This window comes from Trachurus japonicus, chromosome 5 (genome assembly GCF_045865225.1).
Source record: "Trachurus japonicus isolate A0001 chromosome 5, Traja_1.0".
In the NCBI taxonomy this organism is placed as follows: Eukaryota; Metazoa; Chordata; class Actinopteri; order Carangiformes; family Carangidae; genus Trachurus; species Trachurus japonicus.
Genome location: NC_140911.1, coordinates 17,927,179 through 17,950,395, shown reverse-complemented (window position 1 = coordinate 17,950,395; position 23,217 = coordinate 17,927,179). Strand labels below are relative to the sequence as shown.

The window sequence follows — 23,217 nt, the reverse complement described above, 5'->3', positions numbered from 1 at the left end:
ACGGTGACTCTCCTTTAGCAATAATAGCAGGGCATTTGTCACTCTGACACAGGAAACTAAATGTGCTGTTCCTTGCCAAGCTTCACCTCAGCACTCAGTAGCACCTTCTGTTTCAGCAGCAAGCATCCTACTGAGACACTCGCTCAATTTGTTCTTGCTCAACCACTTGTTCACTACCATCTCTGTGAGAATCCTTTCATTGAGAACAATAGTTGAATTGGTCACCACAAGACTGTACAACAGGGACCAAACATAGTCGCTGTCAAACCCCACTAGCCCACTTCTCAGTGCATAGTCATGGCCTTTTGCATGTTTCCAACTGACCGCACACACTTGGTGGTTAATACCTCAGGTGCATTTTCCCACATGAATGCAGGTGGACCCTGAATGTAACAGTAAAGACCGCAAAATGTCCCCTTTTTATCAGTGCACACTGACTGTAGATGGTGTTTCACTATGTGGAGATTTGGAGGACGTGCATGTGCAATCAAAAAAAGCTCCGCTGCTTTCCATATAGTTATTGGAGCAGTCAGTCAATAAAGCTGGAACTGGAGCTGTAGTGATCATAGCTGAACTCAGATTCACAAGATTCAAATAACAAAGTGAAAGGTGAAAGTGTGAGAACAATAAATAATCATATCACCATAATTTTTCTTTTTCTGGAGAATATTCCTTGAACTATGATAAGTTGCTATTAACTCACATTTTATTAACCTAATTATCTAAATATAAGCCATAAAATATCAATTGACCAGATTTTGTTGAAGTTTGGATATGAGCACCGTGTGCTGTCTGCCTGGCAATCAGTGTCATGTGAGCACATTTCTAGTAGTGAGTCTCTACTGTGACTAAACCAACTTATTCACTCTTGTCCTTCACATTTGCACATTTCCATGGCCCGCCCCTCAAAGCTGTGATTAGGAGTTGATTTGATTTTCCTTTGACAAAAAAACTAAACAAAACTTTTCTCACCTCCTCAACCCAACTCGACAACTGTGTGTTTAATTTTGGCTTGTCTGTGCTTTACCCTGCTGGACCAACTGTCTACCTGTCTTTACTTTCAATTTAAGTGTGATTTGATTCAAATGTGGCTTGGATACTAAAGACAAAAGGCAAAAATAATTGTTATTTAACATAATGTTATACAAGATTTTGTTTGATTCTGGTAAATTTTCCAATAATCTATTAAGATTTTCAAATCATACATATTGCACATTTGCACGTATTACACTTGGGTTTTTCACTCTCTAAATACTTCCAGATCAACATGTTTTCTTGGCATGAAATTACTGAACATCTGTAAGACAATGAACAACAGCACAGAGAGTGCAGGCCTTGAAAACTTCACGTCGGTCAAACCCTAGTGACCTCTGTGCTCATCCTCTCTGACCCTGGCCTCTCGCATGCCTCGGTATCCTCCCTCTTTCTCTATAGGGAAAAAGAGAGAGATGTATGAGCATCCTGTCTTCTGCTTGGCGTCTCAAGTGATGGATTTAACCATTCGTGAGTACCTTCCTCATTCCCCAGCCTCCCCACCCCCAACCTCTGCACCCTTATTTTCCTCTTAAGACCGGTGTGCACATCCAACCACTTAAAGCGACCTCACATTTCTGTCGTCCTTTGGCTTGTTTGTATCCGTTATATCAGTTTGTAAAGTCCACTTGTTATAGTTTCACAATATGTCTTGAGCTCAGTTCGCCTCTCAGCCACTCGAAACACATTCTGATCTCTCCGTGAGCTTGTCGTCTGTGATGCCAACACCACCTATTCTTTGTCTGTCTGTGACTTGAATGCATTTTTACTTTGCTTGTGTGTAAATCCTCCTAAATGTGTAAGATCATGGTACATTGAACAGGGCACCCACATCCTGCAGGTATTTAAAGGGTATTAAATATATCTGTCCTTTGGATCCAGTTTAGACAAGCTGCCAAAGCAAACATCACACACTCCCTCTGTTTTTGAATGGAACTTGAAATCATTAAATGCTGGTATTGATAAAGACTATTTTATTTTATTTTATTTTTATTTCTTTTTTATTTTATTTTTATTTTTATTGTCCCATATCTGGGTCAAAGTGACAGTGTTTTGTGTCTTTTCGACATGTGTGAGGCTGCTCATATGCCGGATGCGTCGATACTGAAGATTCGCTCTAACCTCTTCATTTCTGATTTCTGTTCTCCATTGACTTTGCTTTGTACTGCCTGAACTCAACGATCTCTTCTCTCACCCTCTACCTGAAACTTTCCCACCTCTCTCTGCCCTCTGCCCATCCTTGCAACCTATTATTTCTTTTTTTCTTTTAATTTAACTCTCACTCAGAGGAGAAATCTCAGAAAAAACTGAAGGATCCAGGTGATGTTGTACTGTATGTCTAACCTCTGCTGTTCCTGACCAAGAAGTACCCAGTCTACCTTAAGCCATACCACAACAGACCCTGTCACAACCTCCCTGAAGCAATGGCACATAAACTTTACAGGACATGTTTCACGAACGTTGTGACAGCATTAGTGTTTTCCCCATGTTTTTCATTGCTCTGAATCGAAGAATTAAGATGACACCTTTTGTTGAGTTGCAGGAATTAGACAAATAAGTGAAACTTAACACAAATTCAGTCAAGTGTAACAAAAGTAAGAGACAGAATGTTCAATGTGAGCAACCAAGCATGGAAGAAAACACTGTTTGCATGCAGATGGCATTTAAACATCTCAATAGAAGAAATAGCTTTTTCTTAAAGAAGTTCTTTAAAGCTACCCTATTTGTGAGTTATAATCAAACATTAATCCTGATTAAAGTGTGCTCAGGCTACCGCAATGTCATCAATGGGCCTTAAAATCCCAAAATCTCCAGTGCAATGTTCATGAAAATCAGCATTGAACACTGACCCATTGCATCTCAGGTCAAAGATTTTAAGATTTGAATTTTATTTTTTGGGCATTTTTTGCATGTCATTTAACATAATGAGGCTGTCAATTTGCCTAATTATACCTGACAAAAGTGGGTCCATGAGTCCATTATCCAAAATAAAAGGTTATATCATGTAATATAACTGCAGAATACAAGCTTTCCTTCATTTCCAGAACCTCTCTTCCCAACACAACAGCTCCGACCTGACATACATTACCAGATCCCAACAATCCCCCTTTGAACCAGCACAAAGATCCATTCTGTGAAAGCTCTCAGCCATGTTGGCATCTCCATCATCCTGCTGAGCCGTCCACAAGAGCTTTGCCAGGGCATGGACTCTGACATGGCCCGTTGAGTTGGTTAAACTGCCTCAACTACCTGACATGATGAATACGTTTACATTTTAAATTAAGCTTATTTATACACTTTTTTTCAAGAGTTTAAGATGGACAACAACAACAAACAGTGAGGCACTGTGCAAAAGTCACTGCACAGAATTGAAAATGTATGTTGCTTTGATCTGATCTCTTACAGTTATTAAATCCAGCTAGCTCTTACAAAACCACATAGGTAATTTGTAAAAACTGCAGTTCCTCATATGACTGTGAGTAGGACTCCAACAGTGAGTCATTTCCCAAAGATTACCATGTTAACTATTACCTACTTATTTTTAGTATTAGTAAATTAGTAAATATTTTTTATTTAAGTTTAGGTGGTAAAACATCCAGCTTTCTTTTTGTCCTGTCTGTAAGCTGTTGAGCTATGTAATGTGAATGTTCATGTTTCTGACGGTTGATCAGGTGTATTGATGAAGGTCTGGCCTTCTCTTAGAAAGGTTTTTTTTTTGCACCTTTTTACAGTAACAAAGTGTCTAGTTCATGTCAACCCCTGTTTGTGTCTGTGGGCATGTGTCTGTGCTGCTGACACAGTGTGCGCTGTTTGCCCAGTGTGTGCATGCAGACACACACACACACACACACACACATACACACACACAGAGAGAGAGAGAGAGAGAGAAAGCAGTCACAGAGAGATTCTGCAGACTACATGCAGAGTTAGGGAAAATAGTTTTTTTTTTTTTTTACAAATCCTGATCTGCAGAGATCCTTGCCTCTCCAAAACAAACACACCTGATCAAAAGAGTAAAAATGTTCCATGTTAAAATTCAGTGTTTCTCAATTTCCATTCCCTTTTCCAGCTGCTCTTCCTTTTCCTATCAGCTAATCCATTAGTTGAGTCATTTAGCCTCTTCTTTTAGCATTTCTGTCACACTCTGGGGCTTCAGTGCAGGTGAAACCCACATGTTATCGCTTCAACAAATCAGAGTCCCATGGCCAATTGGGATTGTTCAGCCTCATTTTTCCAACTAGCAGCTAAGAAAATGGTTTATCTTGACTTTTCGTGTAAAATCCCTATGTATGTTGCATCCTCATTGGTTGCATTGTGTGTAGGCTACATCTTTACATAACGTCTAAATCTAGTTAGTCTTTGCCCTAGAGATTGCAGACAAAACTTATAACACGTCATTCTATGGTGAAAAACACAAAGAGTTTACCGATCTAAAACTGATGATAAGTCTCATGAATTAATACTGAAGTCATCCACCCTCAACCTTAAACTTTACAAGTCACAGGTGACACTGTAACAGAATCTGAAACTGAAAGGATGTCTATGAATATCAAGGTCGCCCAAATGTAGGAAATGTTCCTTGAACCTTCACTGTCCAGTCTAACCCTTTTAATTTCCCTGACGCTGTATTGTCAGTGATAAAGCACTACAGTATGTGGTGTCCTGATATACTGTATATTAGAAGTAAGGATGAAAAAGAGGTGTTTCTAAGAGTGTATTATCATACTAAGTTAAATTTCATGTCAGCACAACATATCCACCACATTACTGCATGATGAGTGTTCAGTGTATATGCTGTTTACATCCCTCCTCATGCCCATCTTTCCTCTGGATGACGTCATCACTGTTGTGTCACAGCGACGGAGATGTGACTCATTCTCCACATGCCTCAGACAACCACTACCTCCAGCCACTCAACTTAGCATTCATGAGGACAGTGGTGATATCAAACAATATATGGTAGATCTGGGGTCATACTATAACTAGGGCTGGGTGTGTTTAATGTTGCTCATTAATGTTATGGAGAAAATATGGCACACAATTAAAATGTTGTAAATTGGTCAAATTTTGACTGTAATTAAACATTTTCAAGTGTTACAATTGTGAGTATTATATTCTGATACCCAGCCCTAATTATATGAAGTTGATATTTGATAATTGTGTGTTTAATATGACCATGAGATTATCCCAATGATTTAGGCTGAGACTATACACTGGACATTTGGGGCAACCGCTACAGTTTATCCAAACTTTGTGAGTGACCTAACCCTTTAGTTGCAGTGTTTGGGAGAAGGCAGCATAATATGCATGTTGTTTATAATCTAAATACTGCATCAGCTTTATATCTCAGACCAGGTATGTTTGTAAAACACTTTAGCTTGCATGCCCGTGATATCATATGAAACAGAAACAGATGATGCTGATCAGACTTGTGGGTTGCTCACACTAACCTGTTCCCTTTGTGCTCCAGAGAACGTAGGCCGTTTAGTCACCCCTGCTAAAAAACTGGAGGACACCATTCGCCTGGCGGAGCTGGTGATAGAAGTCCTTCAGCAAAATGAGGAGCACCATGCTGAGGTTAGTTTATTATACACACACACACACTCACACACTCACTGGCGGTGTCTGGCTGAAATAGTAGTGACGAGATGGACAAAGTGAGGCCAACTCGATACATGATTGGTTTGATTAAAAAAATAATTAATATATGATCTTAAAAATCAGTGATTATTTCAAGATATGTAAGTACAAGATCTATGTTGTGTGTGTGTGTATATATGTGTGTATATATATTTTTTTTTTCATTGATATTAACCCAGAACATATTGACATCGACATAAAAACAGAAACATTCCTAGTTACTCAAATATTTTATTTATGTATGTAATGATTTTTTCCACAGCTGGGATTATTGCTATTATTTCTTTTGTTTACTTCTCTTAGTATTCTCACATTTTATTTATTAATTCCTGTTTATATTTCCACATTTATTTTCTTTCTTTTTTAATATATGTTTGCCCTGTTTTTTTTAAGTCATTAAATTATCTACAGGGGATCTGAGGATTGGTTTCAGATGTCTTGTCTTTCTCTTCATGGGTGGGAGGGGTGGGGGATGTCAAAGCATCAGTATAATGGTAAATACACTCCACCAGTGTACACACCACCCGCTACTTTGAATCATGATACTACCTCTTATCTGCACTGTGGGCTACATGTATACTCTAAAGTGAAGGGTAGTAGCAGGAGAGAGTTATAAATCTTTTATCAAAGCAGAGCAGCATCTCTTAACACAACATATAGAACAAACATCATGAAGGAAAATATTAGAAAAGAAACATTGTGATCCTATTTTCTTAATCTGTTACTTTGACTGTGAATGCTGTGCAGTAGTTTATACATTATTCTGTCACTTTCTTATTTAACCAAATCCAAATTGACTGATTCCCTCTCTGCTTTTTTATTCACTGATTTATTTGGTTTGCTGGGAAATGTTTGAACAGGGAAAAGAGGTATGTGATTGTCTTAGTGCCATACGCCCCATCTCTTCCCCTGTCCTCACTGTAAGTCCTGTGCATGCCCTGAACAACACAGCGATTGTTGCAGAGGATCATCACTGTTCCCCTTCTCAACAATGACCCAAAACCCCTTTCAGCTTGTGATCACTGCTAATGAAGTGCTTGTGGCAGTGCTTGTTAGCTCATGAGCTAGCAACAGTTTTTCCTTTGGTGATGAGGAACACAGACAAGCACTTGGGCAACGTGTTTTATTTGTCGACCCCATTAACTTGTGCTGTGAGAAAACAAAATGCAGAGTTGTGACTTCTGATGTTGAATATGTTACTCTCAAAGAGTCCAGCTCTGTGCCCTGTTTTCTGAGTCTGACCCAAACCATCACTGACTTCCCTAACCTGTTTCCTGTGTTTAGCCACGTGCCACTGGCTTCAGTGGCAAAGCCTGAGCAGGTGTCCAGTCACCTTTCCTTCCCTTAAAAACAAACCATTTCTCTCCATTGGTTGCTTTGGCACCAATAATGGAGGAAATGTGAGGCATGCTTCCTGTGATCAGAGATCACAGTATCATTCCCCTTCAGTTCAATGAACTGCATTAAACTGCTGAAAAGAATGACATGAGTACATTGGTAAACTAACCAGCGTTAGACTCCAGCTCTGGAAAACATCTGTTTGCACCATTCGGGCCTCAACTTTATTGTAAATCTATGCAAATAGCTTTGATTAATGTTCACCTATCTGGCTCTGATTCTGGTTATTATTCATCCTCCTCACAAATTCCATTTTGTGCCTGTCATGTAATCACCAGTTTTTGAAGACTGACTAAAACAGTTTATATGAATGATCCATAGTTTTGTCAAACACAGGGGAGAGGGGGGTAAAACTTTGTCAGGTTTTTTAACAGAGATTCTTAATGTCAGAAACCCTCTGAGACTGTTCTGTTCCTGCCTCTGCAGTTTGATACGGGGCCTCTCCGAGCAAAAAGACACCAGAACAGTGAGAGCAGCCTAAATAAAGATGGCACCAGGTCAACAGTTTACAGTTTTAATAGAATAAAATAGAATAGATAAAAAAAAAACATATGTATTTCAGTACTCATTTGTAACACTGTCTCATCCCCTCATTGACTCATTATCACAGGAAGACGTCACTGATAACAGCAAAGACCTAGTGGCCCTAAATAACATCAGATACACTGACAACATCACAATCCCACCTCTAACATACCGCCAACTTGTGAAATTGGTTTGTTTCTGACTTCATGTGCGCTGTTTCTGTGCAGAATTCATCCATGAAAGAATCGACTCATAAGCAAAAGCTTAGTATTGCAGGTTTTTAACGAGCTGGACTCACTACATTCATGGAAGTGCGATGAAAAAGTTATCATCTTTGGCTGCCATCTTTATTTTGGTCAGAAAATTAAGACACCGCTTAGGGAAAAGGTTCAAATCCTAAATCTCCAATCAGTGCAGGGAGTTGGTAGGCGAAGGTCGTTAGAAGACAAATAAGTTTGACTTTTTCTGAGACTCAAGTATCAACACAAAAGTGATGATTACATGAGCGGCACTTATTGAAAGTACTGTACGTACCTTCTCGGCAACTTCCCCACAGCAACTATCCAATGCGAAGACCTCCCATGGCAAGTGCATGACCCCCACCCCCACCTCCACCTCCTCTCCTCCCTCTCCACCACCACGTAAGCCCATGGGTACATTCACATTACAGTGTTGACAGCTTGATGTGAATGAGCAAACACCATGGATCCTCAGGGGTCCCTTTTAAGAGGCCTGGCAATAGTGGAGGTGCATGGAAGAACACAAGTGTTTCAGATGTGCATGAGAGTAGCCGGGTCCCTAACAGTCACTTCACTGTGTCTATTTGATGGGGAGACAGGAGCGCGGCGCAGCTTGCTAGCTCCTTTCTTCTGATTGAGTTGGTGGAGGAGCTGCGGGTGAGTGTTTAAGTAGCTCCCTGCCATGCCTGTTAAGGAGCTGCTGTTGTTTCCTCTGCGGGCCAGTAGAAAAGCGTGTGATTTTTCGTGCCCACGCTCCATTTCCTCTGCTTCAACTCATGAAGAATCCTTCCCCAGAGATCACACAGTGAAGTCAAGACAACAACTTGATTTCATACGATGGAAAGTGAGAGAGACAGCTGAGAACCTCTCAGCAGCTCAGTGAAGTTACGGCAAATGAGATTCAAACCGTGAACTGTAAATTCTTAAAGACGTGCCCATCGTGGAGCACTCTCTCCTCTCGCCTCTTTATCTAATTTGTCTCCTATGTTTCGCTCTCAACCTCTTGATTTTCCTCTGCGCCCTGCGCTCTGTCTCCCTCTCTCTCCTCTCCTCTCTTTCCCTCTCTCCCTCTGAAGGCCTTTGCCTGGTGGTCCGACCTGATGGTGGAGCACGCCGAGACCTTCCTGTGTCTTTACTCAGCTGACATGGACGCAGCTCTTGAGGTTCAACCGCCTGACAGCTGGGACAGTTTCCCCCTCTTCCAGCTGCTCAATGACTTCCTGAGGATGGACTGTGAGTGCAGAGCTATTAAAAAGGAAACACATTCAGCAGTCAGTGAGGGGCCTGAAGTGTCTGAACGTGCCTGATCAGTAGAGAAGGGATCAAATACAAGGGTCTCTATGATTGATGGGAGGTTTAATGAGTTGGAAAGTCGTATTATCTCCTTGCCCAGGTTCACAAACTATTACATAATCTCACACTTACAAATCACGAATGCACGCAACAAACTGAGCTACATTCACCATTTACTACAAGAATAATGTGGTTCTATTTGAAGATAATTGCCAGAGTTTTCACAGTCCTTTCAGTATTTGTAGCTGTTATTTAGCATCCTTGCTACACAACACATACCAACCATGTGGAAATACCTGACTCCACTTCAGTTCAGTTTCAGCATCATCTGCTCATGCAGATAAACTGTATTTCAGTGCACCTTGTTAAAATACGTTTACATTTGTGAGTATCATGTGGCACCTTTCTGTTGGTTTTGTGTGTGGTTTTGTAAACTCTAATTCTAAACCAAATCCTTTCTCACATTTTTCACTTCACTTCACACACGATTATAACAGGAAAATGAAGCTTGCTATCCCTAATGAGTTTAAAGATTCCCTTCAGCTCTTAATAGGCTCTATGCACAGCTCCACTACTTCCTGAAATAAGCCAGCTCCTTTATTACATGTGTTACATTATTGGACCAACTAATTAATCCAGGTGTGCCTGGCCATTGTTGTGAGGTCAGACACACCTGGATTAATCAGTTGGTCCAATAATGTAACACAGGTAATAAAGGAGCTGGCTTATTTCAGGAAGTTGTGGACCTGTGCATAAAGCCCATTCCTCAGTAATTGTCAGTATAAATCTGCATAACAACAGCCAGGAAGCTCGTGACCATGTGTATCATATAATGTATAATATATAAATGATCATATATTATATAGCTCTATTTTTATAATCAACCTCCAAATTCACGACCATTTCTGCTGAAGGTTTACAGCTGATGTCCACTGCACACTCCAATCTCCCTCTAACATCCCTCAAATGTCTCTGAAATCACCCCTGTCAACGCGGGATGTGTACATTTGGCCCGGAGCAGTTTGCATACTGGACTGTGTGTGTGTGTCTGTGTGTGTGAACAGGGCCAGCCGTGTCTGAGTGAAGATAATGGTCAGTCGTTGATGCTGGTTGCTGCAGGCCAGTCATCTCTTTAATGAACTGCACATACTCGCCTGCAGGACCACTGTGGAGCTGTCCGTGGTCCTGTAAAGGATACACTCCACTCTTCACAATGTGGACTCGATCTGCAGGGTGCTAATTGTCCCTGGGGAATGCTTCCCCTTTTCAGTTTGTCAGTTGGGAGTCAAGGAGAAGCCAGAGCGCGGTCCACTCATTCAGCTAAATGGAGATGACTGTAAATAGCTCGTTATGCTCACTTGTTAGTGTCATCAAATTTGCCATCATTTCATTTTGTCTGTCGTTTGAAAACGGCAATTGAGGTGCATAGCAATGGACATAGCTACTCCAACTCGCAGTTAACAGAAGGAAATTGAAACAGAAATTGTACAATTCCGGCAATAAAACAGCGACAATAAAAAAACAGACCCACCACTGACATATCGTTCAACTGTAATCTATGATGGTACAGGGAAGGATCCTTTTCTATCACGGTAGTGTGTTAAAAAAAATCTGTAGAATTGTTTAGACTCCTTTTCTCCTTCAGTGAAAGGCAACTGTAATTCAGGCCTGGAGATAGATTGAAATTCTTTTGTCAGCATGTATTTCATCATTCATACTAACTTTTCCTTTTCCACAGCACCAATATCATTTGTAAGAGATAAGACTTGTTATTCTCTGTTTTTCCTATTGTCAACAAATCCAACGCAAAGGTCAAATCCAGCAGTCCTGCAGTAGATGAAGCTGTTGATTCATCCATATCTGGTGCTCTTGTAAATATTTGTGACACCGGGATGCTTCATGTTAATGTGACAGTATACTACATTTTACACTGAACAATTTCTTCTGATCAAGTGTTTATTGTGTAAATTATGTACAAAATGTAGCACAAAATTTAACATAACTGGAGAGTTGGAAAAAAAAAGTATAGAGCAACATATCTGTAAAGTATGTAATCCATGCTAATGTTAAATCCAGTTTTTTTTTAGATCCTCACTTCCTGGTAAATAGACACATCTTTCTAACTTTCCCTCACAGTCTAATGTGCAGACTGTTGTCTGTGTTGTTAATTTGTTTCAACGCAGAACCACCAGACCAGTGTGCGTTTTGTCCTCTGAATAACTGCCATCAAACAGTCTCAACACAAAAAAGTCCATCATCAATAGTACCAATGCCCAGCGTAAGAAGCGCACACTTAAACAGGGCGTAGCTATACAGGGACGTCTTTTCCACAGAAGGTCATCTGTGCTGTTGCCCCACAGCAGTGCACTTATGTAGCAGTAAATAGCCTTGGCACTAGACAGGCGCCAAAGTCGGGCTGCCATTCGAGGAGTTAATGATGTCTAAAGCAGTGGTAGCTGGGCCGCAGTGAGCCCTGAGAACACACTCCTGGACACAACACATCGAAGTGGACAGCAGCCGCTCAAGTGGCTAATTGGGAGAGTGGCAATCAGGAAGCACAACAAACATTGCACCTACTGTGTATCATCGACCTTGACTCCAATGCCAGCACACACAAACACAAATACACACATGCTCAGAGGGGGAGAGAAAAACAAAGGGGGGAGAGAGAGAGAGAGGAAAAGCAGACACACTGCATGGAGCCGTGAGGCATCACATTAGCACACACTGGCCTCCATTTTATCTCCTGTGGTCTTCGTCACTGTTGCCTTTTTACCAGTTGGGAGCCGGCGGAGACTGGGGGGAAAGTCTGTGACGAGTTGGATTTAGAAATACCCTGAGACTGTGACCTTTTTGTTTAGAGGGATTGGGAACTGAATATGCTGCGTCATACCTGCTAATGAAGAACCAGGGTTAGCCACAAACCTCCTCTGTCACTCTCCGTTATCACCATCAACGGCAGAGAGTTTCTATTCTGTATAAAGAGCCATTTTATAGTGAATGTTTAAAGCAAAGTGTGAACTGTCATGCTGCATGAATACAGCAGATGTCAGTGCTGATTTCCACTTCACCTCAGCATCACCTGCCACATCCTCAGGTGTGTGACCTCCATGTGTTCTTCCCCATCCTCAGATAACCTGTGCAATGGGAAGTTCCACAAACACCTGCAGGACCTGTATGCCCCCCTGGTGGTGCGGTACGTGGACCTGATGGAGTCCTCCATTGCTCAGTCCATCCACAGAGGCTTTGAGAGGGAGTCCTGGGAACCTGTCAAGTAAGAACACCCTAATTTATTCAACCTCTACCCTTTTTTTTCACTGATGGTTAGAGTCTTAGCTTGGGTTTTACACACCTCTTTTGATTCAAAAGCTGATTGAGATCTCTTCTATTTTGCAGGACCTGTTTTGTATGTATGCACAGATTCACAATACTTTATTTCAGCTTCATGCAAATGTTTGGGCACGACACGAAAAATCCCATATTTCGTTGATTTTTGGAATGAGATGTAAACGGACCCCTGCAGCCAAAGCACACGACACACGAGGGTCTGTCCACATGTTAGCTGGGAACTGAGGCTGCTTACATTTGTTTCTGTACTGTACATGGACCTCTCTTAAAACTATATAAGTCCATTTTGAGCATCTGGCAGGAGACCACCACCCTGACACATTGTCCTCCAGGACATGACGCTGTTTACAGGTGACCAACAATATAAACCTGTACTGTGATTGAAATCACAATTTTCAAACTGAATCTTCAGCAGGTGAAATATTATCTCTGTCTGTGTTTACCAACACAATGAAATGACAACCGCGCCGCGGGTGCAGATCTCTGTGGTTGTAGCAGATATCCAAATGAGAACTGTGAAGACCGTTCTGGCAAATGCTGTCAGGGGCAGGAGGGCCGAGAGGAGGGGCCCAATTTGAACGTTGTGTTTACAAACTGCAACGAACAAACCTGCAGACTACCTTTGCTGTACACTGTCCTCTGAAAAAAATAAATAAATTGAAATTGAAATTAAATACCGCGTGCCAATCATGGAGAGCTCTAGGAGAGTTAGATTTGGGGCGCTCTCGGGTTCACGGCAAAAGTGCATCTTTATCTTAACTGTGACTTTAATTCTGCTTAAGTTTGTTGCTTTTCTCTCATTTGCTTTGATGTCTGTCTTCTGTTATTCTGTCTCTCTCCACAGAAGTGTAACAAGCTCTCTGCCCAATGTCAACCTCCAAATGCCCAAAGTACCAAATCTTACAGTGCCACAAATACCCAGGTTTTCTCCGTCCAACTGGATGGCAACTAATCATGACTCAGAGTGTGTATCTGCAGCTTGCAGCCTGAGACATGCACACATGTCGTTGGCATGAGGTTAAATGACCCCAAATATTGATGCATCCAAAATATATCAGATAATTAAAACAAAATCCTCTCTTAATCTTATCAAATTTTGATTTATGCATGTAACAATGGTGCACAGTTTTATAACAATATTTATAATTCAATTGGAGTACTATCATTAAAAGCACTCTGCATATCTTAATATACACTTGACACATCATCTATACCACTTGGGCAAATTCAAGCAAAACATTGTGTGCACCATCGACAGGGATAAAAGGTGTAAAAGCTGCTTCCTACACTGCAGCATCCCACAGAGTGTGATGCTGCTACTGCAGCACATCTATCCCTATTCCCTCTGCTGGGATTAAAAACACCAGCCCTCAAGTTTTCATTGTAAAAAAGAAATGACTAGAGTTGCATTTTAAACTTCACTTTATATTTAGTGATTTATTCGCAAAGAAAAGGCACCAGCAGAGATGGCACTTGTTTTTTCTGTACTTTCAGAGAGTAGGAGAAAAGCTCAGACTAGTAGTCAGTTGTAGGGGTTGAATCCGGGCCGACGGCCATGCTCATACCAGCATCACGGCATGTGTGTATGTGGATGAATAGTGGCTGTGAAATCCTAATTACCCCCCACCTCATCCCTACCCCCACCATGTGTGTTTTAAATGGACTGAAAAGATGCAAAAGCATAATGAGGCAGATAATTAAAAAAAAAAAAAAGAGCAACTACATTAAGAAATATCTGGCATGGTGTTAAAACTGAGGACACACACTAGTGACCATGGTTATCAATATTATTTAAATGCCAATATGATGTCTTTATCACCATTCCCTTGTTTTTATTAGATCACTTGCACAGATCTTAGATCAGATCTTCAAGCTGTTTATACATTTCAAACAGATTCTGCGACTTGAGAAAAAAAGGTTGTGGAGCTTTGTTATCTTGCTTCAGGCAGCACTACACCTACGTCTTTGTGACCAGACCTCAACTTCACACATGCTTAGTATTTTAGTAGTAGGAGAGTATCAAAGACTCATTAAAAGATTGGTCACTGTTTTTATGAATGATATTGGATCATTGAAATGACTTACCAGCTGTTAAGATAACAACCACCACCGTTGGTCTTGCTAATACTGGTGAACTGACGTGTAAACACCTGTGGGTTTCATGCCTGGTTACAAGAAACTATCTCAATCTTCCATCCGACCTGGTTATGTATTAGCATCATTTCATATCTTTGGACCCTAAAGCCTTTCCTCCACTTACCTGGTGTTGTAGCATCCTGGTCCTGGTTCCCCTCTCCTCTCCTGGGGTGGACAGCTGAGGAGGAGCCCCCACATGTGTGAATATTAATATCAAGCTGTCTGTCAGTCCCATCCTTGTGAATGTGATGTCTCTCAAATTCTTTGAGGGAATTGTCTCAAATTTGCCACAAATATTCACTTGGACCCCAGAGTGAGCTGAAGAATTCACTCACTAATTACTACAGGACAGGATAAAATTATGAACAAGTGACGAAGGGAAGTAATGACATCTCATAACCAAAAATGTAGTCAAAACAGTGCAAAGGTATGAACAGCGTGCAAAGAAGGTGTTGAGTTAAGATAAGGGTACCCAGTACCCACACCACTTGAAAAAATTAAGAGTCTCAGGAAATGAGAATATAAGACCATTTCAATGAATATTCTCCACCTTATTTAAAAAAAATTCAAGAAGCCAGTATAGAAAAAGGCAAGACATTTATCTTCATTACTCTTGTTCCTGTCTTTATTAAGTGTAAATGAAACACACACTGCAGAATAAATGTTATCTTTATCTCATCTGGGTGCTTTTACTTGTACACACACATACAACACACTGATGTGTATCCTGCACACACGTGTTAACACTCTTTAACCCAATGATACTGCCTGGTGACAGGATGTCAATGACAAGATTGGATGTGCATAAATTTCCACCTTTACACACTCAATGGAGCAGTGTTAACCTGGCTCTTGCTTCCCGCCAGGTCAGAGTATGAAGCGCACACAATCCACACACTGTACGCGGTCCTCTCTGTGCAAAGGTCCATGAATGTTCACATGTACATGAACCCAAAGTAGTCAGTCAAATGTTTGACCTACACCACTGATGTCCCATTTCAAAGTTCTTGTTTCCACCTTGCTAAGCTTTTACCTGCTGTCCTGCAGTAATGGTTCAGGGACATCAGAGGACCTCTTCTGGAAGCTGGATGCTCTGCAGACCTTCATCAAAGACCTCCATTGGCCCGAGGAAGAGTTTGGCAAACACCTGGAGACTCGATTGAAGCTGATGTCCAGTGACATGATCGAATCTTGTATAAAACGGTAAGATCTGCTTTTTATATGTATGGTCATAGATCCAGCACTGGCAGTGAGTCGTGTATTTATTCTGCAACTACTCCTCCACGAGGTCACCCACAGGTTTCTGAAGACCAGTTTTGAAGCTCAAGCCATCACCATCTTGGCATTATCTGCCTCCACCCCCAACTTCCAGCTAATCCAGACATTGGTGCATGCCAGTTTGTGACAAGTATACTGTACGCTCAGGGGGTCAGCCTTTGTACTTGTATGGCAGCAAGCCAGGAGAATGGAAAGGGTATTCACAAATAACAACAAAACATATTAATAAATTAATAAGAAAAGAGAAAAATGAATACTGGTTGGTCGATTGTGTTGAGTAACACCTAGATCCTGAGGGAAAAGGGTCGGACAGGAGGAACAGAAAAAACAACAGGAGACTAAATATATTAGAAATTATGTGACTTGAATGGAGGAAGGAATTGGAAATAGGTATAAGTGAACATTTTATATTACTCTGTATTTAGAGTTACTTGGGGGACCAGGACTCAGGATTTCTAAAATCCTCGCTATAGCCTTGAACGTTGAATTCTCTCTCCAAAGGACACGGGCCGCTTTCGAGGCCAAGCTTCAGAGGAGCAGCCGGTCCATAGACTTCCGTGTGCCACAGTCCATTTGCACCATGTTCAACGTCATGGTGGATGCCAAAGCTCAATCAGCCAAGCTGTGTGCCATGGACCTGGGGCAGGAGGTAGGAGACATTGATTACAGTATACTGTACACTAGGGAGCCCTGTTTTTGTTAATTGAAATTTACAGTTTGAACTGCCAGGGATTCCTCAAGCGCATCCCACAGTTGAAATTTCACATCGTTGAAGGCCACTCTGTTTTGGAGGTGAACGTATCTGTTTTGAGATAAAGGTGTGAATGTGCTATTTCTTTCTCTATTGAATATGTCCTTTTTTTTCTTTGTCTTTGACTTCTTTTGTTTTATTAACATAATTTTACATGTTCCATGTCACCTCTGTCTTTCCCCTTTTCTTTTGCTTTTTTCTCCTCTCTGTCTTGTGAAAGTTTATTAGAGACTGGGTAAGTGTGGCTACGAATTCAATTGAAATCTCACCCTCCAGTTCCCAAATGTATAATTAGTCATCAGTTTTCCCTGTCTGTCTTCCTCCACTTGAATTGTTTGGATTTCATTAGCATATGTGTAGATAGCATTGAATATACATGGGGTAGAAGTGAGAGATTTCATTTCACAGAATCTCGAGACTGATACCAATTACTGACGATGAATTAATTATTGCTAAGTCCTTTGCTGTTCTGTTGGTGCTACACGACCAAACAAAAGGATTCCTCACAGCCATGCAGCGTCTGAGTTTCCATGACTGCAGCACTTCAACACGACTAATTCTGCCAAAGTCCTTCACTAGGCTCTGATCTGCCGAAGAACCTTAGGTCTTGACAAAGTGCTCTATTATTAACATGTAACTAAGACATAAACAAACTGTTAAAAATAAATAAATAAATAAATAATGTAAATCATATAATAAATAAAATGAAGAGAATTAAACAAATCGAAATATTTAATGTAAAAATAATGAGTAAGTGGATTAATTTAAATTTCCTTTATACTTAAATAATGTACATGAAAAAAAAGGGAAACAGTATTGGTAGGCCTTCTATCTATCATATGTTATTACTTTATTATTATTTCATCTTATTTATTATGTTTGAACGTTTTCATGAATATTTTCAACACATTTTATGTGTTTTCATGTGGTGGATTCTTCTGTTATTATTACTCAATTTTTAGTATTAAAATAATAAAGGTAATGTAAGACATCTCATCACTTTAGTGAAAGCTAAATGGGAATTTTAATAAAGACTATCTGATATCCTCTGGCATGCCAGTTTGAGGGTCCTGGACAGCAAAGCCGCCATCTCCTTTGATTTATCATGTAGATTGCAGCAGTAAACTACTCGAGGATCTCTCAATCTGTCCTGCCTCATAGAAATATAAATCAGAAATACTGTATTTGGAGGGATCTGACATTAAAGGTATTTGAAAGAATTGAAAACAGTCTATTTAAAATCAATCTTAAAGTACTAAAGTAGTATAAACATGAACTGATTGTATTGCAAATGGTCATGTCATCATTAGGTTTAGGCACTAAACCTACCTGGTAAGGTTAGGGAAGTATGTTGACTTGATTACGATGATAACATTGTTGGCTTTGATTCACACTCATGGGTATAGAAACAGAGGGTGCTGCTCATCCATCCATCACAACCTCCTCCTGATGTGAACTTTTTCTCTTTATACTACACTTTTGTTCTTGTCCCTTTGCTCCTTTCATAATTTCCACATCAACTACATGTCACCTAGTCACACAATACAACTCTGGGTCACAATAAGCTGCTACACAAGTGACATATGGGCTTATTTGTTACACTACAGTCTCTTTGATTTCCGATGGATAGGGAGTTAGAGTTATCAAGGTATATCTGTCATTTCTGTTCTTTTTGTATAGGACCAAGATGTCATTGTAATTGTTTATACTATATTGAGCCATTATAACAAGAGAGCTAATTAACCAGTCTCTGGGTCCATGACTGTTCCTAGCCTATACAATACTGTATATTGTTATTATCTGTAATCATCTTTCTGCTCTTGTAATATCATTTGAAATACCTTCCTCTGTTTAACAAAATTGTTCTGTTCTTTGTTTAATGCTATAAATGACTCAGGTTTCTGTCCAAATCTGTCCTGCTCACACAGTGTATATGTGGATGGGCTCTTAAATGATCTGATAAGTTAATATTGACAGCCATATGTTTTAATATGTAATGGTTCGTTTCTGATGGTTCCTAATTGTGGATGAGAAGACACTAACTTGTTTTCCTTCTTCTGCAGAGACAGTACCATTCCCAAATTGACAGCCTAATTGAGGAGACAGTGAAGGAGATGATAACTCTGCTTGTAGCAAAGGTACAAAATCAGTGACAAACCATGAATTGATGACTGTTAAGGTTTCCTGTGGGAAAACTGGTGCAAAAATAACTACAAGCAGAAACAAAAGGACTACAAAGACTGGCAAAATGATTATAAAGAGACTCAATGGACTGCAGAGAACCATAAGTACAGGCAAAAATATGCAAAGACACATTTCCACAACACATTAAACCATTACAAAGACATTTAAGGACTAGAAAGAGACAGACAACCACTACAAAGGGTCAAGAGACTCAGTAAGACTCAAAAAGTCTCCAATAGAATTTGATGGTAAATATTTTGAGAAGCTGTTACTAAACTACAATTAAGGGAAACACACCAATTATGGATGGCGACTTCTCTGATACGTGAAATTACCAGGAACTCTTAAAAAAAACAACCTTTTCCAGATTGCTAAACTCCATAAACTGTCATTACATATATAGATATTTGGTTGAATGTCAGTTCTGATGTCAAGTGACAAAAGTTCAATGTCTGGACGATGAATAATGCAAACAACAAATGATGTTTGTTGTTGGTTTAAATTGTGTTGAGTAACAAAATATCCAACAGCTCAATCCAGATTAATAACATTTTCATATACGTGTTTGGTATACACCAAGAGAGACATAAACAATTAACATGGGGATACAGGATTTAAACTGGAAAATTACATTTTTCATTTCATTAGGCTCAACAACTCCTTCAATGACTCATTTCTCCTCTTTCTCAGTTCGTTGTCATTCTAGAGAGCGTGCTCGCCAAACTCTCCAGATATGATGAGGGAACACTCTTCTCCTCCTTCCTATCTTTCACAGTAAGTAGGACATGGCTTTAGCCTCAACACAATCTTCTTTTTCATTTGATTCTTTCCCAGTTCATTAGTAACACTTTTTTATTTTTTTAGTGAACTAACAGAGTGAATGAATGAATTAGAGACTGGATGTTGGTGAATTACCATCATAACAGCATGATTTTTAAACTTAATTTAAATGTGTATTTTCCTTTTTTGTATTTTTTTTCTCTGTTAATCTTTCATGCTAGTACAGGTTGACATTTTTCGAAGCCTTTCTCAGCACCAAATAGCTTATCAACTCAGCTGGTTTCTCGCAGTATTACAAAAGCCAGGTTACTAAAATTGTGAGTGCACTTTTGCAGCTGAAATCACCACATTGTTGTTGTTGCCTCTAAACTGCAGGCTGTACAGTGTCACCACAGCAGCCTTTTGTTCTGTAAAGTGGTGCCCACTGACTGTTTTCTCACCCACTTCTCTCTCCTTTCTGTTAAGGTGAAAGCTGCTTCAAAGTATGTGGATGTACCTGTAAGTGAGACTTTATTTGACTCTGTTCAAATGTATATTTCTTATTCATCTCATTAATCAACCACCAAATACATTTGTGAATAAATTGCTTGCAAGTGTTTGCCCATGTAGGCTGTCTTTGCACTACAAGGTTCAAGTGGCCCAATTTCGATTTTTTCCTCTCAAGTGGCACAGATCTGTAACATGAACGTGTGAATAGCAAAAAAAACGCATGATATCAGATATTGTCAGATCGGATTCAGGCCCCCGTAATGTCGAAATAAATCAGATACAAATCGGATATCCGCCAAATGCGTCCGCAGACAGATCGGATATTCCCTGGCAATGCGAGTCGTACGTCATCAATAACGTGTCAATAGCGCTTACTGATGACAGCGTGTGTTGTTTACCTGCAGCTGGGCCAGCTGACTTCCTCTTTCACTTTGATAGCCAACCACTTCTACGAATGTGGGTCGTTTCGCACAAGCAACGCAGGTGTAAATGCAGATATCAGATATGGGTCACTTAAATAGAACATGTAAACAGACAGGCCTGTAGTAAAGATAGCCTCTGTTAACGTTAGAGAAAGATGGCTGCTTTTGCTAAAATATTAAAGTCATAGAAAATAGTGGGAGCATCTGTTTTGATGTGCCATTCATCAGCGGTGTGTATTGCTCAATCTCTGTTCATTAAACTGATTTTAAATAGTCAGTTTGACATGCAGATTAGACAAAACAAGCTGAAAATTCATAGGGAGAGTAGTAATAGTGTTGGTTACGAGCAGGTTCTGTTATTATTGGTATGGTGTAAAGATCATGTGATTTCACAAGTGTATGAAATGTGTATAACTGAGCCTTGGTCTATTAAAGTGTAGATGTTACTGTTTTACATTTCATTTTAATCTTCAAATGAAACATTAATGGTGGTTTTAAGGATTTAAATGAAGGCATTTTGATCCATGTAGTTGCATTCACATGTAGTAGTAGAGTAATAATCCAGATGGTACTGGTTGTCATCTTTACTACATTGAACACCCCAGTGATTCCTTCCCCCAAATGTTCATTAACATGCATGTGGCCAGACAGAGACAGACGGGCAGTTTTCTATTGTGAGTCCATGTTGGACAACACATGCCCATTCTACTGACGGGGTGGTGGTGGTTGTGGGGTGGTGCATTTGTGTGTACGTGCATGAGATCTGTATTAGCTGCCAACACTTCGGCAGTATCAACATGCCAAATTTCAAATTAATGCCTTGTCAGTGAATGTGATGAGGCACTGTGTACACTGGCAGGGGTCGCAGTTTCCAGCCCAGCACGCTAATTATGTCCTTAATGTCCAAAATTAGAGTTTCACTGGTGAAAAAGACACTCATTTACACATTGTAAGTGCCACTGCAGATGTGTTAACTAAGTTTAGTAGCAGTTACTGACGACTTCTTTCGCATAACTTTTGGGATCCATGTGAGGAAATAGAGGTTAAGAGTGTGCTGTCTTAAAAATGATGGAAGAAAGAAAGCTCAGGTGCCATTTACAAGACATTGTCCTCGATGAATATTTTAGATGTCAGAGGCGGAGGCCTCCTAACAATCTTCTCTCCCCATTAAGCCCAACTCACTTTGCACTTGCCCAGAATGTGAGGATTGGTTCCCAGCCAAGCTCAACTCACTGTCGAGAGCTGACTGAAGAGCAGAACTGCCCCGAAGCCCCCAGTCTGCATCCTTGTAAAACACTTATTTAAAAGATGCAGGCTTTCCTTTGCCCCAAATGATAATTGAATTTCACTCACTTTGTATTTTAATATAATTGTCGTCCATTTAAAATTTTTATTTAGTACATTTTTCATATTGTGTATCGCATAACACGAGTACAAGTCTGTAGCATATTGGCAGCTCCAGGACACTACATCACTTTGTGAGATGGCTTAACTCTATGTTTACAATCAGACACCAACTTAACACAGATTCCGACTGCATTTTCTTTTTGAGGGCCCACGAATATGTCATTTCATCCACTGCTGTAAAAAAAAAAAAAGGCATAAAAACTGAAGCTTTAAAGTTGTGTATTAAGAACTGGCACATTAAAGTCTAATATCTTTCATCATCATTTAACATCTTGAATTTTTTAATCATAAGATGGTGAACAGTGCAAGAAATGGCAGCCAAAGCACACATAGTTTACAACTGGTGCTATTTTGATTCTGACCCAGGCTTTGCTTTGCCCCATATGATAATTGAATTTCACTCACTTTAACATTGGAAAAACTTCTGATTCTTGTTTGTTTATATCCTCATGTTCCTTATGTTAACATCCAAAATACATACATAGAGAAAGTCCCATAAACCTGACTTAATACGAAAAAGTATGGAAACCCTCTATACATGCACATACACACCATTACCCAGCACTCACTGTTGCATAGCATAAAATTAAATAATATATAATTATATAAATATTGTATACTGTAAATATTTCATGATTTTTGCTGACTGCAACTTTCTCCCTCTTCAATGTCTCTTGCAGAAACCAGGGATGGACGTGGCTGATGGTTATGTAACATTTGTTCGTCACTCCCAAGACATGCTGCGGGAGAAGGTCAATGAAGAGGTGTACATAGAGAGATTATTCGATGTAAGTAAAATGTAGCACCTTCTCCTCCACCGAAGCATGGTAGGATGAGCATAATAAGAACTTAAAATCTACACTTCCGTACATCTGAACTTGAATCTAGATGGTAGAAAACGCAACCAAACATTTTTCTACATCAAGTTAAATTAAGGTATTTTAAAAATGTATATACATAATGTTGGGCACAGCTCAGTTACAGTATGACATGCTACTACGCCACAGAGCTTCAGTGTCAGTGCCAGGCTACTGACCACACTATCAGGCCAGGAACACAATTGATGTGTGGCATGAGCATGGTGGCTGCACAACATGTCAATTTTCATTTTGGCACACATGTTAACAGTATGTAGCGGAGACACTGACTGCATTACATGCATGACACTCGTTGTCACTGTTGTGTTGTATGAAAAATAAGCAAGGTTATGTGGTATTTATAAGTTTTACCATTTTTACATCATGCCTGCCTCCTGCACACTTTAACTATGACCGAAACAGAGTTTGAGATTGAG

General features: G+C 40.0%; 1 protein-coding gene across 6 annotated transcripts in view; it reads left to right on the top strand.

Annotated features, from left to right (window-relative positions):
- cadpsa (Ca2+-dependent activator protein for secretion a) overlaps positions 1-23,217 on the top strand; it is a 147,189-nt gene that overhangs the window by 99,918 nt on the left and 24,054 nt on the right. For 2 of the 6 annotated variants that reach the window (XM_085776587.1, XM_085776585.1), the window contains 10 exons: positions 1,435-1,503; positions 5,504-5,610; positions 8,912-9,068; positions 12,261-12,402; positions 15,660-15,815; positions 16,392-16,539; positions 18,705-18,779; positions 19,516-19,599; positions 20,071-20,103; positions 22,604-22,711. In XM_085776587.1, coding sequence (XP_085632713.1) covers positions 1,435-1,503; positions 5,504-5,610; positions 8,912-9,068; positions 12,261-12,402; positions 15,660-15,815; positions 16,392-16,539; positions 18,705-18,779; positions 19,516-19,599; positions 20,071-20,103; positions 22,604-22,711 — 1,079 coding nt within the window. Of the gene's footprint in view, positions 1-1,434; positions 1,504-2,319; positions 2,353-5,503; positions 5,611-8,911; positions 9,069-12,260; positions 12,403-13,320; positions 13,441-15,659; positions 15,816-16,391; positions 16,540-16,861; positions 16,877-18,704; positions 18,780-19,515; positions 19,600-20,070; positions 20,104-22,603; positions 22,712-23,217 lie in introns of all 6 variants that reach the window. The other 4 variants (XM_085776584.1, XM_085776589.1, XM_085776586.1 and 1 more) reach the window with 4 other exon arrangements.